General features: G+C 42.3%; 1 protein-coding gene across 1 annotated transcript in view; it reads left to right on the top strand.

Moving 5' to 3' along the window:
- myo7bb (myosin VIIBb) overlaps nt 1–12,702 on the top strand; it is a 28,387-nt gene extending 15,685 nt beyond the window's left edge. The window contains exons 30-48 of the mRNA XM_029704228.1: nt 357–584; nt 1,374–1,541; nt 1,788–1,905; nt 2,062–2,188; nt 3,069–3,241; nt 3,770–3,951; nt 4,528–4,640; nt 4,884–5,038; nt 6,473–6,626; nt 6,769–6,924; nt 7,151–7,256; nt 7,353–7,466; nt 7,593–7,704; nt 7,910–8,016; nt 8,139–8,324; nt 11,038–11,154; nt 11,578–11,661; nt 11,915–12,034; nt 12,268–12,702. Coding sequence (XP_029560088.1) covers nt 357–584; nt 1,374–1,541; nt 1,788–1,905; nt 2,062–2,188; nt 3,069–3,241; nt 3,770–3,951; nt 4,528–4,640; nt 4,884–5,038; nt 6,473–6,626; nt 6,769–6,924; nt 7,151–7,256; nt 7,353–7,466; nt 7,593–7,704; nt 7,910–8,016; nt 8,139–8,324; nt 11,038–11,154; nt 11,578–11,661; nt 11,915–12,034; nt 12,268–12,366 — 2,619 coding nt within the window. The 3' untranslated portion in view covers nt 12,367–12,702. The remainder of the gene's footprint in view (nt 1–356; nt 585–1,373; nt 1,542–1,787; nt 1,906–2,061; nt 2,189–3,068; nt 3,242–3,769; nt 3,952–4,527; nt 4,641–4,883; nt 5,039–6,472; nt 6,627–6,768; nt 6,925–7,150; nt 7,257–7,352; nt 7,467–7,592; nt 7,705–7,909; nt 8,017–8,138; nt 8,325–11,037; nt 11,155–11,577; nt 11,662–11,914; nt 12,035–12,267) is intronic.
- Nucleotides 12,703–18,135: the final 5,433 nt, after the last annotated feature.

Here is an 18,135-nt window from a genome sequence, read left to right on the forward strand (position 1 = left end):
AACCCCCAAGGGTTTTGGGCACACCTAGCCATGCAACTAAAAGAAGTACACATTAACAAAGAAGAGACATAATGAATACAGCGGTGTCAATAGGTTCTCTTCTTAGTCGCATGGCTAGGGGATACATTACTGTGGTATCCTGGTTCTGGGCATCGTGCCTTCTGGATTGAGACATTTTAAGAAGGAACATTTAAAAAGGATTTTGAAATTAGTCTTGACATCAGATGACTACCATTTATTAGCATATTCGCTAGCTTTCAGAACTTGCATTGACTAGCCCCGTAACATGTTTTGACTATCCCTGTGACATGTTTTGACTATCCCTGTGACATGTTTTGTCACTGTGCGTTTTCCAGGTGTGGTCCCTGGGCAGTGGCGGGAGGCATGTGATGGACGCCATCTCGCAGTGCGAGCAGGAAGTGAGACGGAAGGGCGAGGAGGAGCAGCACGCCCCCTGGAGACTCTACTTCCGCAAGGAGCTGTTCACACCCTGGCACGATTCCTCGATAGATGCCGTCAGCACGGATCTCATCTACAGACAGGTCATCAGAGGCCTCAAGTCTGGGGAGTACCATTCTGAGAAGGTGAGCCGTTTTTTGACAGTGCACACGCCTAAGAGCCCACCCAGACGATGTGGATATCATATCACTGATACAGCAATGGTGTAATTGTGAATGTGGCCTCCATGTCTCTGTCGAGGTAGATTGACTATGAACCAAGCGTGGATCTTAGGAGTCACATTGTCTCACTGAACTCTATGTGAAAAGTCATGAAAGAAGAACAATTACCACTATTGTTGAAAAACGTAAAGATATAAAGACTGTTTGAAGTGGATTATAAAAATGTTCTACCCCCTTTTCATGATATCCAATTGGTAGTTCGGGTCTTGTCCCATCGCTGCGACTCGGGAGAGGTGAAGGTCAAAAGCCATGCGTCCTCGAAACACTACCCTCCCAAGCTGCATTGCTTCTTGACACGCTGCTCGCTTAACCCGGGAAGCCAGCCGCAGCAATGTGTCGGAGGAAACACCATCAAGCTGGCGACCGTAGTCAGCTTGCAGGCGCCCGGCCCGCCACAAGGAGTCGCTAGAGCGCAATGGGTCAAAGAAATCCCTGGCCGGCCAAACCATCCCCTAATCCAGACTACGCTGGGCCAATTGTGCACCGCCTCATGGGTCTCCCGGTCACGGCCGGTTGTGACACAGCCTGGGATCGAACCCGGGGCTGTAGTGACGCCTCAAGCACTGCGATGCAGTGCCTTAGACCGCTGCGCCACTCGGGAGTCCTGAAGTGGAAAATCTATTAACTAAACAAGACTGTCTTTCTTTATAATTGGACCTAAACAGATGTTTTGTTTTATTTTTTGTCATCCAGGAGGATGACTTTGTGCAGCTCGCAGCAATGTACTACTATGTGACGTTTGGGTCTGCCATCAGTGGAGAGAATGCCAAGAAGGTGGTGGAGGAATGCATCACTACTGAACTTATTGAGACCAAGTCACAAGGAAAATTGATTCAGCTAGTCAACGCAGCACACACACAGGTAAACTGCTACTCACTGGTGCAATAAGTAATGGCCAGACAATTTGTATTATATTAAAAAAAATCCTGCAATTAAATTTGAATTAGTGTATGTCATCCCAATCAAGTATGGTGAAGTTAAGTAATGTAAAGCAAAGTAAAGTAAAAAGTTAGGTTAAGTTAAGTTACTGTTAAGTTATGTAGAGTAGAATAAAGTTGATGCCAGACAAAATGTATCAACAAATAATCATCCTAATCATTCTTACAGGGTCCTTACATAAACAGCAGAAGGAGCACAGACAGCGTGAAGGGGGACGTGGTTGACTATGCTCGTCAGAAATGGCCCATTTACTTCTCGAAGTTCTACGAGGTTACGCAAATGTCCGGTAAGTCTAACAGGAATATGTCTGCGATAATGTACCAGGTGAGGTTGGTTTCATTTCACATGATGAACCTTTTACAGTAGCTGGTTTACATCAGGCAAAATAGAAATGTTCTTTGTTAAAGATGATTTTATTACTAAGGTATTTACATATCCACAGGGCCTCCTCTACCCAAAAGCAATTTTATTGCGGCCATCAACTGGAATGGGATCTCCTTCCAGGATGAGAAAGAGAAGAAGCTCCTTGAGCTGTCCTACCCAGAGGTGACTGGGGTGAACAAGTCCAGGTATGGACAAGGCCCTGTTCAAATATATCAGAAATGCGTCCTTGTTTCTTTCCTTCCTTCCTTCTTTCCTTCCGTCCTTCTGTTAGGTTCTAATTCTCAGCGTAAAAAACTCAACAGACATTATGAAAGCTTAACCAAGTTTATTCTTCCCAGAGGATCAATACAGCTGCATTAGACAAACACATTTTCACACAGCGCAGATATTTAACTATGCCGAGTCTCCTCCTACACATCTGAACAGCCAATGCATCTCTGTTGCTAGACAGAACCTTAGTGATATCTGTTCTTCCGCACTTCATCTGACCTGACCTCTGCCCCAAAAGTGCTCACTCCTCCCCAACTCACGGCTGTCATGGTGACTAGTACCAGACAGTGTCTCTTCTCCTCCCAGAGGATCCCTCCCATAGGATCCCTAACAATAACATATCCTGACATAATGTAAACGTTAGACATGAATAAGTGCATTTCATATTCTCAGAACCCAACACTTCCTTCCTTCAAGTGATCACTGATCTGAGTTGGTTGGATTTGTGGAAGCAATAGAGGGATAAACGTACTTTCACCTATACAATCACTTATAGATCTGTACTTACCTCAAGGAAACAAGAAAGGATGCATTTGTTAAGTTTTCAAACAGGGCCCAGAACACACAATCCGACCTAGTTTTCTACAGTGGCAGTTTATTATTCAGTTGTCAAGTAGCGGTGGTCGTCACCGTTTACATACTCCCTCATACCGACACCAGATCCACCATGAAGTTATCACATATATTTCACATATGTTTCGCATACACTTCACACGTTTCACATACACTTCACACGTTTCCCATACACTTCACATGTTTCACATACACTTCACATACGTTTCATATGCTCCTCAGTGATGACGGCAGGATCGACAGCGGTCAGTCTGTGAGCCTGGCCACACTGAGAGGGCAGTTCCTACTGCAGTCTGTGGAGGCAGGGGAGATGGCTGACCTGATCCAGTGGTACCTGGAGGGCCTGAGGGAGCGCTCCGTCTACGCAGTGGCCCTGCAGGACGTCAACAAACAGGGTAGGAGTATGACAATGAATCACTTGATCACTCACCTCACAGCTTAGATTTGACTGATTTTTGGATAGGTTTGGCTTGGGTTAAGCTGTGTATCTGTGAGCTACGAAAGGGTTTGCTAGATTGATGCATTTGGCAGAATCATAGTATATCAACAGACAGTGTGTGAGTATGACAACTCGTGGTTCATCTATTTGGATGAGATAGGCAAAGGCCATGCTGTATAACACTGCTTAAGACGGTTGTGTATCTGGATGTATTCCATAGAATCCTAATGCTGTAAATTGTACTGTAAAATTATTTGTTTGTCCCTTTCAGACAACACAGTTAGTAGGTAGTCAGTGTTTAATAAAACAAGTATATCCAAAAAGGACCATTCATATACAGTAGGTATTTTTGGCTGGGGATCATGCATGACCAGCATGGTTTGTCTTATGTACGTGGGGGAGTTACCTCTCTCTCTCTCACTCACTCACTCACTCACTCACTCACTCACTCACTCACTCACTCACTCACTCACTCACTCGGCAGACGACCCCATGTTGCTGAGCTACAAGAGAGGGGACGTGCTGGTCATCGTGAAGGACGGAGAGTACTCCCCCGACCGGGGATGGATCAAAGGCACTAACGAGCGGACTGGGAACACCGGCGCCATCTCCACGGACACTGTCCTGGTTCTGCCAACCCTTGAAAAGCCCAGCGATACCACACTGGTAAGAAGGTTCTAGACTTAGTTCAAACACTTATTCGTATGGTGAGAAGAATAGGTCGTGGAACAGTAACCTGGTGCCAGATCTATTTGTGCTGTCTTTACATCACCATAGAAGTTGTCGAGACAACACAAACAGATCTGGGACCAGGCTAAAATAAACAGTGCTCACATTGTACAAACACAGAAGAGGGTGATAAAAAATAGGGATGGGACTATATTGAGATACGAACATAGTGCCTATGTGGATGTGCAAGGGTGAATGATAAGATTTTCATATGTAAGATAATAATGGCACATGGCTACATTCCATTCCAGATAGTTGTCCTTTGAACGGCTGTATGTCATTCCCCTGTAGAGATGAGATAGGGAAAACAATATAATGGAACCTTGGTGGGGCACACCTATACCTAGTTGGAATGCTGCCCATAGGGATGGGCGAACTTGTGAGCATTGTTATGCTTACGGTGGGGCAAGTCCACATCATGTCCAGTCGCCATTCTTAGCAGGATTGTGGCAGGGGAAGACTACCCTCTTGTGGTCGTACTAAAGTTGTGTTTTTGTTTGGTTGAACCATCAGAGTCTGCTGAATCTGAGCCCAGACCAGAAGAAGACAGTGGCTCAGAACGCCCACGAAAGGGAAGAAGCCGTCTCCCCCGTCTCACTGAAAGAGTTTGCCCTTGAGTACTTTAGGTAGAGAAAACCCTTCAATAAATCCACTCGAAATCCACTCTCACTTTTATTTCAATTACAGATGCAACCACTGACTAACCATTTCAAATGTAATAATTACCATGATGTTTTTTTTATGATTCCAATGTTGCAGTTACCTGACCAATTATCTCACTACTACATTTTGCATGGTTTACAGTCTATTTTAAAGTTGCACTTTATTCTCAAGGCAGCAACTTAACTTTGTTTTTTTTGTTTCCCCAGGCAGCCTGGTAAAGAGGGCGGCCGTGGGGCGCAGGCCAGAGGGGCAGGCAGGGAGAAACTGTGGGCTGCCTCCAAAGAACCCATCAAACAACCCCTACTGAAGAGTCTGGTGGGCAACACCGACCTTAGCCATCTGGCCTGCATCTCCTTCACTGATATCCTTTACTGAAATACTTTATTTGTTAAAGGGGAAGGTCAGGATTTTGCAACATGATGATGGTTCCTCACCCTGAAAGTAGTCTATAGGCCATGATAACTGAACCATGGATTACAGTTTTTCTTTAAACAGCCACTACAAACTTCAGCTAACTTTAGCCACCATTAGCTACCAATCAATTGAAATGATAGGTTCTTGTGTTCATGTAATTTTTTAAATGGCCAAATCACCTCTAAAGGCCCAGTGCAGTCAAAAATGTGGTTATCCTGTATTTTATATATATTTCCACATATGAGGTTGGAATAATACTGTGAAATTGTGAAAATTATGCAAGAGCTGTTTAAAAGGACCACCTGAAATGTCATCCTGTTTTGGTGGGATGGAGTTTTGTGCTGCATGGTGACATCACCAGGCGGTATAAATTAACAGACCAATAACAAAGAGAGTTTCAAACCTCTCTGCCAATAACAGCTAGTTTTTAGGTTTCATATCCCTCCTATTAGGCTCGTCCAATTAGACCCCTCACACAAACCACTCCCAGACAACCCTAGCAAAATTCTTGCTTGAGAAATGGCTTTTTGCAAAAAAATATTTTTGTTTCTTTTTGCCCATTTTAATTGAAAACAATCACAGTTAGGTACTTAATTGTTACCCAGAAATGAATTGATATTGGGGAAAAAAAGTGTCTGCATTGGACCTTTAAATCTGGAATCCTTAATGGTAAAACTACCATGTCCCTTTGCGATATTACAACAACAAAGAAGTTACTGCAAACCACAAACACTGTTTCCCACTCGGAAATCATTGCACGTGCGATAGAACAGCAGCATATGTGTTGCATTTAAAAAAAAATGTTTTACCTTGATGCATGATTCTCCCAAGCTCTGCTTCATCAACAAAACCCCCAAAAATAACAATGGCCGTGGGGCTGACAATGGCGCTGTTCCCCCTTCTGTGGATTCCACCTTTTGAGTAACATCAAACAAAATATGGAGTTGATTTGGCCATGAAATGTTGCCTAATTGCACACATTCCCCTATCTCTACCATATATTTTTTAGCTAGCTGTGGCTAAACTCATCTGAAATTTGTAGTGGCTGTTTAGAGAATACCGAACCACAGATTACAGTTTTTCCTGGCCCATAGATTACTTTCAGGGTGAAAAACCATCTAATCTCAAGTTGTAAAATCCTGAACTTCCCCTTTAATTTAGAGCCATTTGTTGATGTTCATGTTGATATTGAGGCTAATTGGAGATATTTTAGTTGCTGAAGAAGACACTAGGGACTGATTATACCTGTGTTTATTAGAACTGAAGACCTCTAAAAGTGAATCAAAATAATAATAATTCAATGGAGTAGCATTTACCGAGTTACCCTACAAAAATGTCTCTCCAAGTGGAGTTTTCCTGTTGTCCTTAACCTTTCCCTCACCTATCCTAAAGTACATGGGAGATTACCCTATCAAACAGGTGCGCCAGCCCATAGAGCTGACTGACCAGATCTTTGGTCCGGCCACTCAGCATGTACCTTTACAGGACGAGGTCTACTGCCAGATCATGAGGCAGATGACCAGTAACAGCAGCAGGTATGTGTGGTAATGAGAAACAATAAACTGTCATGTCAGCTATTGCACATGTATTACTAGGAAATAATCATATATGTATGTATGGTGCTCGATTTCTTATTCTATGATAAAAATGCTCTCTCTCTCTCTCTCTCTCTCTCAGGATGAGTGTAGACTATGGTTGGCAGCTCATGTGGCTGTGCACCGGCCTTTTCCCCCCAAGCCAGTCCCTGCTGAGGTACACCCAGCGTTTCCTAGAGTCACGGCCCAGAGAGCCCCTGGCTGCAGACTGCCTCCAACGGCTCCAAATGCTGCTCAGGTACGGCTCCAAAACACACTGTAGTGAATTTGGGGGGGGCGACTGGGACTCGAACCAATGCCCCTGCGAATACAACACCTAAGCCAAGTTACCAAGAGGTCTCAATCTGAATCACTTGGACAAGGTTTCTGGTGTTGTGCTAACGATGCTACAATATCTGGTATTGAGGTATTACGTACTAAAATGAGTGGGGGGGGAAATGAACGCTACCGTTCTCTGGTTGTAGTATGGAGCCCAGGAAGCTGCCTCCCCATCAGGTAGAGGTGGACGCCATTCAACAGAACAGCAACCAGATCTTCCATAAAATCCACTTCCCCAATGAGTCAACTGAGGTGAGCCACATGCTTCCATTGTACTTGTTCAGTACAGTTATCTTATGTCTATCACTATATAATGTATCTTGTCTCGTGTGTTACCCTTTCATTTAGCTCTTCGAGGTGACTTCAACAACTAGGATTCGTGACCTTGTTCGTAATATTGCCTACAAGCTCATTCTGTCCTCAGCTGACGGTTACGGTCTCTCCATGAAAACGGCAAACAAGGTTGATTTCAAGTTCTTATCACAACTTTTTGGAGAAAAAAACAAAACATTTTCAAGCCACTGCTTAAGTTTGTGTTGGTAGTGCGAATGAGTGTACGTAAAGATTTTCTTGCTTTGTTGCTTTCAGGTGATGAGCTTGGAGGATCAAAACTACTTCTTTGACAGTTTGAGGCAGACCACAGACCAACCTAAGAAAACAAAGAAAGTCAGAGAGGCAAGAAAAGGTGGTAAAACGGAGGGTAAGGCACAGTATTGAATTGAACAGATACGATGAACATGTAGCCATCAGTACTTTAAGATGGTAGCGCAAAAAAAAAAAATGGCAAAAGCATAATTTAATGTGTGCTAAAGATCAAAGTAAACCCTTACACCCACCAAGTTGTCAGTGGATTGAAACTGCTATGCTATGCTTTGCTAGAAGGTCTGAGGGTCACTGTTTTTCAGGAGCTCCAGCCACCATGCCCTACCTGGTCATCTTCATGAGGAAGCTGTGGTTCAACGTGACCCCAGGAAGAGACCTGACCTCTGACCTTACTTTCCACTTCCCACAGGTCGAGCAGAAAAACACACATACACATACGTGCACACACACACGCACGCACGCACGCACGCACACACCCATCGATCCACCCAGTTCTTCACCACCACTCATACACAAACCTCTCCCCCTCAGGAGTTGCCAAAGTACCTGCGTGGCTACCACAAGTGTACCAAGGAGGAGATGATCAGCCTGGCTGGCCTGCTGTTCAGGGTCAAAGTGGACACGGACAGATCCCAGTTTGTCATGATTCCAAGGATGCTGAAGGAGCTGGTGCCGGCTGATGAGATGAAAACCATGTCCCCAGAGGACTGGAAGAAGGTAGGAGGAGGAGAGAGAAGAGAAGGAGGAAGATGCCACAAATTTGACTTTTACAGTTGAAGTCAGAAGTTTACATACACTTAGGTTGGAGTCATTAAAACTCATTTTTCAACCACTCCACAAATTTCTTGTTAACAAACTATAGTTTTGGCAAGTCGGTTAGGACATCTACTTTGTGCATGATACAAGTAATTTTTCCAACAATTGCTTACAGACAGATTATTTCACTTATAATTCACTGTATCACAATTCCAGTGGGTCAGAAGTTTACATACACTAAGTTGACTGTGCCTTTAAACAGCTTGGAAAATTCCAGAAAATTATGTCATGGCTTTAGAAGCTTCTGATAGGCTAATTGACATCATCATACATTATCAGTGTACCTGTTAATGTATTTCAAGGCCTACCTTCAAACTCATTGCCTCTTTGCTTAACATCATGGGAAAATCAAAAGAAAAAAAAGTGTAATTAAAAAAATATATATATTTCACCTTTATTTAACCAGATAAGCTAGTTGAGAACAAGTTCTCATTTACAACTGCGACTTGGCCAAGATAAAGCAAAGCAGTGCGACACAAACAACAACACAGAGTTACACATGGAATAAACAAGCGTACAGTCAATAACACAATAGAAAAAAAAGAAAGTCTATGTACAGTGTGTGCAAATGGCGTGAGGAGGTAAGGCAATAAAAAGGCCATAGTAGCGAAGTAATTACAATTTAGCAAATTAACACTGGGGTGATAGATAAGCGGATGGTGATGTGCAAGTAGAAATGCTGGTGTGCAAAAGAGCAGAAAAGTAAATAAAAACAATATGGGGATAAGGTAGGTAGATTGGGTGGGCTATTTACAGATGGGCTATGTACAGCTGCAGCGATCGGTTAGCTGCTCAGATAGCTGATGTTTAAATCAATCCCAGAACAACAGCAAAGAACCTTGTGAAAATGCTGGAGGAAACAGGTACAAAAGTATCTATATCCACAGTAAAACCAGTCCTATATCAACATAACCTGAAAGGCCGCTCAGCAAGGAAGAAGCTGCTGCTCCAAAACCGCAATAAAAAAGCCAGACTACGATTTACAACTGCACATGGGGATAAAGATTTTTGGAGAAGTGTCCTCTGGTCTGATGAAACTAAAATAGAACTGTTTGCCATAATGACCATTGTTATGTTTGGAGGAAAAAGGGGGAGGCTTGCAAGCCGTGAAGCACGGGGGTGGCAGCATCATGTGGTGGGGGTGCTTTGCTGCAGGAGGGACTGGTGCACTTCACAAAATAGATGGCATCATGAGGAAGGAAAAGTATGTGGATATATTGAAGCAGCATCTCAAGTTACAGCTTGGTCGCAAATGGGTCTTCCAAATGGACAATGACCCCAAGCATACTTCCAAAGTTGTGGCAAAATGGCTTAAGGACAACAAAGTCAAGGTATTGGAGTGGCCATCACAAAGCCCTGGCCTTAATCCTATAGAAGCTTTGTGGGCAGAACTGAAAAAGTGTGTGTGAGCAAGGAGGCCTACAAACCTGACAGTTACACCAGCTCTGTCAGGAGGAATGGGACAAAATTCACCCAACTTATTGTGGGAAGCTTGTTGAAGGCTACCTGAAACGCTTGACCCAAGTTAAACAATTTAAAGGCAATGCTACCAAATACTAATTGAGTGTATGTAAAATTCTGACCCACTGGGAATGTGATGAAAGAAATAAAAGCTGAAATAAATAATTCTCTCTACTATTATTCTGACATTTCACAATCTTAAAATAAAGTGGTGATCCTAACTGACCTAAGACAGGGAATTTTTACTAGGATTAAATGTCAGAAATTGTGAAAAACTGAGTTTAAATGTATTTGGCTAAGGTGTATGTTAACTTCCGACTTCAACTGTATTTCTATCTATTGTACACTGCTACACTGTCAGTCCTTCTCATGTTATCTCGCTTTATATGAGATTTGGAATGCCTCTCTTACTCTCTCCATTACTAAGTGGTGGAAAAAGTATCCAATTGTGATACTTGAGTAAAAGTATAGCTACATTTATGAAAAGTTACTCAAAGTAAAAGTGAAAGTCACCCAGTAAAATACTACTTGAGTAAAAGTCTAAAAGTATTTGGTTCTAAATATACTTAAGTATCAAAAGTAAATGTAATTGCTTAAATAAAATAAAAGTAAAATTATAAAATATTTCAAATTCCTTATAGTAAGCAAAGCAGACACCACCATTTTCTTTTTTTAAACATTAACAGATAGCCAACACTCAAACATCGTTTACATATTATGCATGTGTGTTTAGTGAGTCCGCCAGATCAGAGGCAGTAGGGACGATTACAGATGTTCTCTTGATAAGTGCTTGAATTGGACCCTTTTCCTGTCCAGCTAAGCATTCAAAATGTAACGAGAACTTTTGGGTGTCAGGGAAAATGTTTGGAGTAAAAAGTACATTCTTTTCTGTAGGAATGTAGAAAGTTAAAGTTGTCACAAAAAATAAACAGTAAAGTACAGATACCCCAAAAAACGACTTAAGTAGTTCTTTGAAGTATTTTTATGAAAGTACTTTACACCACTGCCATTACTAAGCATATGGCTCATCACTATGACACATTTTGCCCAGATTTACATCATACATATGGCAATGATTGAAAGCATATAGTAGTAAAGAAATACTGAAACTCGTATTTCTGAATCTTTCTGTTGTTTTCTTCTTCCCTTAAAGCACATCATCTCCTCCTACAACAAGCAGGCCGGGATCACCTTGGACGAGGCTAAAGTGGCCTTTCTAAAAGGCATCTGCCACTGGCCAACGTTCGGCTGTGCTTTCTTTGAAGTAAAGGTACGGTAGGAGACAGCTCAAGTCAAGGTAGCCTAGTGGTTAAGATTGTTGGGCGTTGCTGGTTCAAGTCCCTGAGCTGACTAGGTGAAAGATCTGTCAATGTGCACTTCAGCAAGCCACTTAACCCTTGTCAAATCAAAAAAGTCAAATCAAATCAATCTTTATTTGTCACATGCGCCGAATACAACAAGTGTAGACTTTTACCGTGAAATGCTTACTTACAAGCCCTTAACCAACAGTGCAGTTCAAGAAGAAGAAAATAGTTACCAAGTAGACTAAAATAAAAAGTAATAATTAAAAATAACACAATAAGAATAACGAGGCCCTGGACAAGAGTGTCTGATGTAAATATGAAAATAATGCATGTTGACACACCAAACTTTGCATGCCAGTGTTGATTTTCTGTATGCTCTTGCTTCACAGCAAACCTCTGAACCGAGTTACCCGAGTATTGTCCGGATTGCAATCAGCAAGCAAGGAGTCAGCTTTATCGACCCCAAAACAAAGGTAAAAGCACAATAGTTTTATTTGATTATTTCTATTTTATCACCATTATCAGATCATTTGACTTACATCTAGAGGGCATTGACTGCCAGATGGTCATGCGCAGTAACTATGCTGACCTTGCCTTAAAACCACAAATCTTACGCTGCACCACAACACCAAGCTAGGATCCCACTTCTGCCACCTTCAGCACTATAAAGTATTGGCCTTCCCTGTTTAACCAAACACGACCTTTTGATCTTACCCTAAACCTCAGGAGTTGCTGGTCATGCACCCGTTCAACCGCATCACCAACTGGTCCAGCGGGAGCACCTACTTCCACATGACCATTGGCAACCTGGTCAAAGGGAACACTTTCCTTTGTGAGACCTCATTGGTAAGTGGCCATTACGTCTTCGCTCTCAAACGAGAGGCCAAATGAGAGATGTTACCTCCTATAAACCAGTACGTGTACATTTTGTGTGAATCCAAAGCGCTGATAGTGTTTGTTGAGGGCGTACTAAGTTATCTTCACAAACACTTGTATTGTAGTGATTTATTCACTGGAGAATGTGACTTAACTTTGCCTCAGTGTGCATACCCCAACAACTGTGTTTGTCTCCTCTTCAGGGTTACAAAATGGATGACCTCCTATCATCTTATGTGAACATGTACGAGATGCAGAGGCAGGCTGTGCGCCCCAGAAATAACTCCATGTTCCCTACCTAATGCCTGCTGGGAAATAGGGAGGACAAGGCAGATTAATTTATAAAACAGTAAACCAAGCATGAAGGGAAACCCAATGGATACAACTTGTGATTTGATGGAGGGATTACTTTTCATTTGGTCTAAACCCCTTTGCATAGCTTTGTAATGGTTGCCATATTGAATTGGCACTGTGCCTTGTATTGTGTTGTGTGTAAAAGGGTTCTCATAACAATTTTGAATACCGGTATCCACAGTGTGGAACTAGAAAAAAATGACAAATCGTGTGTATATACAAACAAGGCTTGCCTCACAGAACAAAATTAATAAAGCATTTTTGAATTATGAGATGGCAGCTCACGTTGTGTATGTGCATAAATTGGACGTTTTTTTTATTCAAATGTTGTACTTTTTTTATTGGCCCATCCACCAACTCTTCAGAGGACAAAAGTTACCTTGTGTTATGTTTTTGTTTTTACAGCTTTTGTGTTACATACACACATTTTACATACATGGTACTTTCATACACAGTAGTTACATAACAAAGATATATCGTTTTTTATATATAGACATTACATTTAGGATAGATAGTACTCAGACATTTTTTATTTTTTTATTTGACCTTTATTTAACCAGGTAGGCAAGTTGAGAACAAGTTCTCATTTACAATTGCGACCTGGCCAAGATAAAGCAAAGCAGTTCGACACATACAACAACACAGAGTAGACAGAAGGGAGACCATCATTTCTAGGCCAAGACTGGGTCATATTTGGTTGAAAGCATACTACATTGAATAGCATAGGCAGCACCCAATTAGGAGGTGAGATTATGGCCAGGAGGTGGAGACAATGGAACATGTCAGCAATTTGGGAGGGAAAGGGAGAGTGTCCTGGTGAGTTTAACAGCATTCAGGAGGCAGATATGAAAGAGATGCTTAGTAAACCACCGGATATGTGATTTCTATATTTAAATGTTGTTTTCTTAGGGAGTTGGTGGGGGCAGAGTTCTAACACCATATTGGCAAGGTTTCTTCCCTGCCACTGGTCCACACTCCAGTCCAGTAGTGGGCGGTAGATAATTCACCATTGAAATTGCCAACTGCCAATAAAATCCACAGAAGAAGAAGAACACAGAAGTAGATTGGAGGCGAGTTTGTTAGGATTTTTAACATTCCTTGGGATTTTTTTGTTTGGGCAAAGTCCGACCTCAGTCCTTTCTCCTCCGTGACCTGGAAACCGATAAGTGGTCAAGGAGTGTGTTAATTCGTTAGTAGGCAAACGGACCACGGTCCTCCCCTCCTCGATAGCCTCCTTTGGCGAGGAAGCACAAGTGTATCCTATCCGAGTCCCTCACAGAGATCTGAAATCTGCCACACACCCTTTGAATCAGCTATTGTATCTTGAAGGAGAAAAGCGTGCAAACATTTTCAAACAATATGCTACTTATCCTTTTATATATAAAATAGCTACATTTGTTTTGATCACTTTATACATTCATTTGCAAATGTAATTTGCCTGATGATGTGCGACTGGAAGCACGTTTTCTTTTTCAAAAGGAGGCCAGAGGACGGAGGAGAGAGGATGCAAGTTGATCAAATCTAATTGAGAAAAGGCCCATGTGGACAACGCTAGCCTGAAATATAGAAGCTGATTTGCTAACATTTACACTCCTTGTGCTCTATGTCATTGCTAAACATGACAAGGAGTGGCAAGGAATGGAGTCATAGCTAAACAGACTGGTACCCAGATTAAATATCAACTGAATACCTCTCTCAGTCCACTATCTGTAAATTACAGTCGTTGCGTGTGTTTGTCAATTAGCATTTATCAGCAGCTGCCATTGAGATTTTTGGGGCACTAGAGAAAGCAGTAGAGGAGTACCAGGAGGAAAATGATCAGCTACCTATGTCATCTACTAATGCAGCTAGCTACATTTCTACTCAAAGTGTTTAGGAAATATTATTTTTATCTGCGATAATTGTCTGCATCACGAACAGCGTTTTGAAATGGCATGTCATGGCACTAGGCACTAGGCCAGGGAATGTCTAAAGCTGTAACATACTCGATAGGCCTCTGTTCCTCTCTACTTCCTTCCAGACCCCCTGCAGCTCTCTCTTCCCGTCTCTGTAGAGGAGGTTTCCCCTGGACAGCAGCACTGTGAGCAGCAGTGGAGCCGCAGTGTGGGGCAGGAGGATCTAGAGCCCACACAGATTACAGGGGAACAGTAGGACCTCAGGACCAGTCAGGAGGAAGAGCAGCAAGGGCTGGAGGCTGAGTTATTCAGTTATTCATTCACCCAGCCTGAGGAAAACCAAGAGAGTGACCCTAAAACCAGTTGATCTCAAACCTTTTGATATCCATCTATAGTCTCGACCTTCCCTGTGACCCTCCAGATAACCAAAACAACGCTCGCAGCCACAGCTTAGTCATAAGCAGTGACCCAGTAAACCCACCTGTAAACCAAAGACTGACTCTGACTCTGTCACAGCGGGAAATCGTACCCCTGCCCCATTTGTGGCAAGACCTTCAAACCCGAAAGGGGACAACCTATTTAGCTGTGGTGACTGTGGAAAAAGCTTCAATCGCAAGGAAAACCTGAAAGCACGTACACTAAGTGCACAAAACATTAGGAAAACCTGCTTTTTCCACGACATCGTCTGACCAGGTGAATCCAGGTGAAAGCTATGATACCTTATTAGTGATGTCACCTGTTAAATCCATTTCAATCAGTGTCGATGAAGGGGAGGAGACAGGTTGCAGAGTGGCGCAGCGGTCTAAGGCACTGCATCTCAGTGCTAGAGGCGTCATTACAGACACCCTGGTTCGAATCAAGGCTGTATCACAACCGGCTGTGATTTGGAGTCTCATAGGGCGGTGCACAATTGGTCCAGCGTAGTCTGGGTTTGGCTGGTGTAGGCAGTCATTGTAAATAAGAATTTGTTCTTAGCTGGCTTGCCTAGTTAAAACATTTAAAGAAGGATTTTTAAGCCTTGATTCAATTGAGACATGGACTGTGTATGTGTGCCATTCAGCGGGTGAATGGGCAAGATTTAAAATATTTACGTGCCTTCGAACGGGTTATGGTAGTAGGTACCAGGCGCACCGGTTTGAGTGTGTCAAGAACTGCAGTGCTGCTGGATTTTTCACATTCAACAGTTTCCCATGTGTATCAAGAATGGTCCACCACCCAAAGGACATTCAGCCAACTGGACACAACTGTTGGAAGCATTGGAGTCAACATGGGCCAGCATCCCTGTAGAACACTTCCGACACCTTGTAGAGTCCAAGCCCCGATGAATTGAGGCTGTTCTGAGAGCAAAAGTGGGTGCAACTCAATATTAGGGGCAGTGATCTAAACAGGTGAGAAAGCTGTAGTTACTGTGGAAAAAGCTTCAATCAGAAGGAAAACCTGAAAACACATATACAGTTTAAGTCGGAAGTTACATACACTTAGGTTGGAGTCATTAAAACAAGTTTTTCAACCACTCCACAAACGTCTTGCTAACAAACTATAGTTTTGGCAAGTCAGTTAGGACATCTACTTTGTGCATGACACAAGTAATTTTTCCAACAATTGTTTACAAACAGATTATTTCACTTATAATTCACTGTATCACAATTACAGTGGGTCAGGCGTTTTCATACACTAAGTTGACTGTGCCTTTAAACAGCTTGGAAAATTCCAGAAAATTATGTCATGGCTTTAGAAGCTTCTGATAGGCTAATTGACATCATTTGAGTCAGTTGGAGGTGTACCTGTGGATGTATTTCAAGGCCTACCTTCAAACTCAGTGGCTCTTTGCTTGACATCATGGGAAAATCTAAAGAAAGATGCTGGAGGAAACAGGTACAAAAGTATCTATATCCACAGTAAAACGAGTCCTATATCGACATAACCTGAAAGGCCACTCAGCAAGGAAGAAGCCACTGCTCCAAAACTGCCATAAAAAAGCCAAACTACGGTTTGCAACTGCACATGGAGACAAAGATCGTACTTTTTGGAGAAATGTCCTCTGGTCTGATGAAAGAAAATAGAACTGTTTGGCCTTAATAACCATCATTATGTTTGGAGGAAAAAGGTGGAGGCTTGCAAGCCGAAGAACACCATCCCAACCGTGAAGCACGGGGTTGGCTGCATCATGTTGTGGGGGTGCTTCGCTGCAGGAGGGACTGGTGCACTTCACAAAATAGATGGCATCATGAGGCAGGAAAATTATGTGGACATATTGAAGCAACATCTCAAGACATCAGTCAGGAAGTTAAAGCTTGGTCACAAATGGGTATTCCAAATGGACAATGACCCCAAGCATACTTTCAAAGTTGTGGCAAAATGGCTTAAGGACAACAAAGTCAAGGTATTGAAGTGGCCATCACAAAGCACTGACATCCTATAGAAGATTTGTGGGCAGAACTGAAAAAGTGTGTGCAAGCAAGGAGGCCTACAAACTTGACTCAGTTACACCAGCTCTGTCAGGAGGAATGGGACAAAATTCACCCAACTTATTGTGGGAAGCTTGTGGAAGGCTACCCGAAACGTTTGACCCAAGTTAAACAATTTAAAGGCAATGCCACAAAATACTAATTGAGTGTATGTAAACTTCTGACCCACTGGGAATGTGATGAAAGAAATAAAAGCTGAAATAAATCATTCTCTCTACTATTATTCTGACTTCACATTCTTAAAATAAAATGGCGATCCTAACTGACCTGATTAAATGTTAGGAATTGTGAAAAACTGAGTTTAAATGTATTTGGCTAAGGTGTATGTAAACTTCCGACTTCAACTGTAAGTACATAACCGCTCATATACTGACTCACACAGGGGAGAAATCCCTTTAGCTGTGGTGACTATGGAAAAAGGTTCAAGGACAATGAGAAATTAACCAAACATTTTCCGCAAAAGGGCATATACAGATTCACGCAGGGGATAAATGACATGTCTGTGGAAGAGTGACCCAGAAGAGCGACCAGCTAATAACATCCACAAAGAAAGAGGATTGGACAGAAACAGAAACAATACAGAAGATAAGAACAAAAGCACATTTAATCTAAGATGGGAATAAGAAGGCAGGATGTGGACAACGCTTTAAAGAAAGCAAAGCAACTTTTTGAATGACAGAGAGGAAATATGGAAGGAGGCTCACTTGGAGAGAAAGAGAGGTGGACCACAACTCCATAAACATGTACTTACACTCAGCTGATCTCTTTTTATGCTGAAATTGTTTGCCAAAAATGTATTCATTGCCAACAAGAGAGAAATGTGTCAAACGACTAAAGGGTAGACCGTCTACCAGGACAAAATGCCAGTTGTTTCTTGACTGTCAGATAGTTATGTGTGAAGTATACGTGACCTGGGCTGCATCTCAAATGGCACCCTATTCCCTATTTGCCTATTTGCCCATCTTCCTCAGAGTTAGGGTGGTCATTCTGGTCCACAGCCAGACCCGCACAGAACATGTGTATTGAAATGCAAGAACGAGTTTATTATTGACTACTAACATTTGGAGTTTTTCCTAACCACTGCGCTTCTGAGGTTTAGGCTGAGTATTTGTAAAGCACTTTGTTACAACTTCTGATGTAAAAAGAGCTTTCCAAAATACATTTGATTGACATATTGAATTTGATAAACCAAGCTGGTCAGAGCCACTAGGAGGCAGTATTTGGTTTTAGTATAACTGCATGTCAAGGGCAAAAACACTGGTGTACAATGGAGCATTCACACAATGTGGATTTCTCCCTTTTTCCTTTTAATGCTCCCTGAAAACGTTACATTGTAAAGACTGGCGGTCATTGA

The sequence above is a fragment of the Salmo trutta genome, chromosome 21 (assembly GCF_901001165.1).
Source record: "Salmo trutta chromosome 21, fSalTru1.1, whole genome shotgun sequence".
In the NCBI taxonomy this organism is placed as follows: Eukaryota; Metazoa; Chordata; class Actinopteri; order Salmoniformes; family Salmonidae; genus Salmo; species Salmo trutta.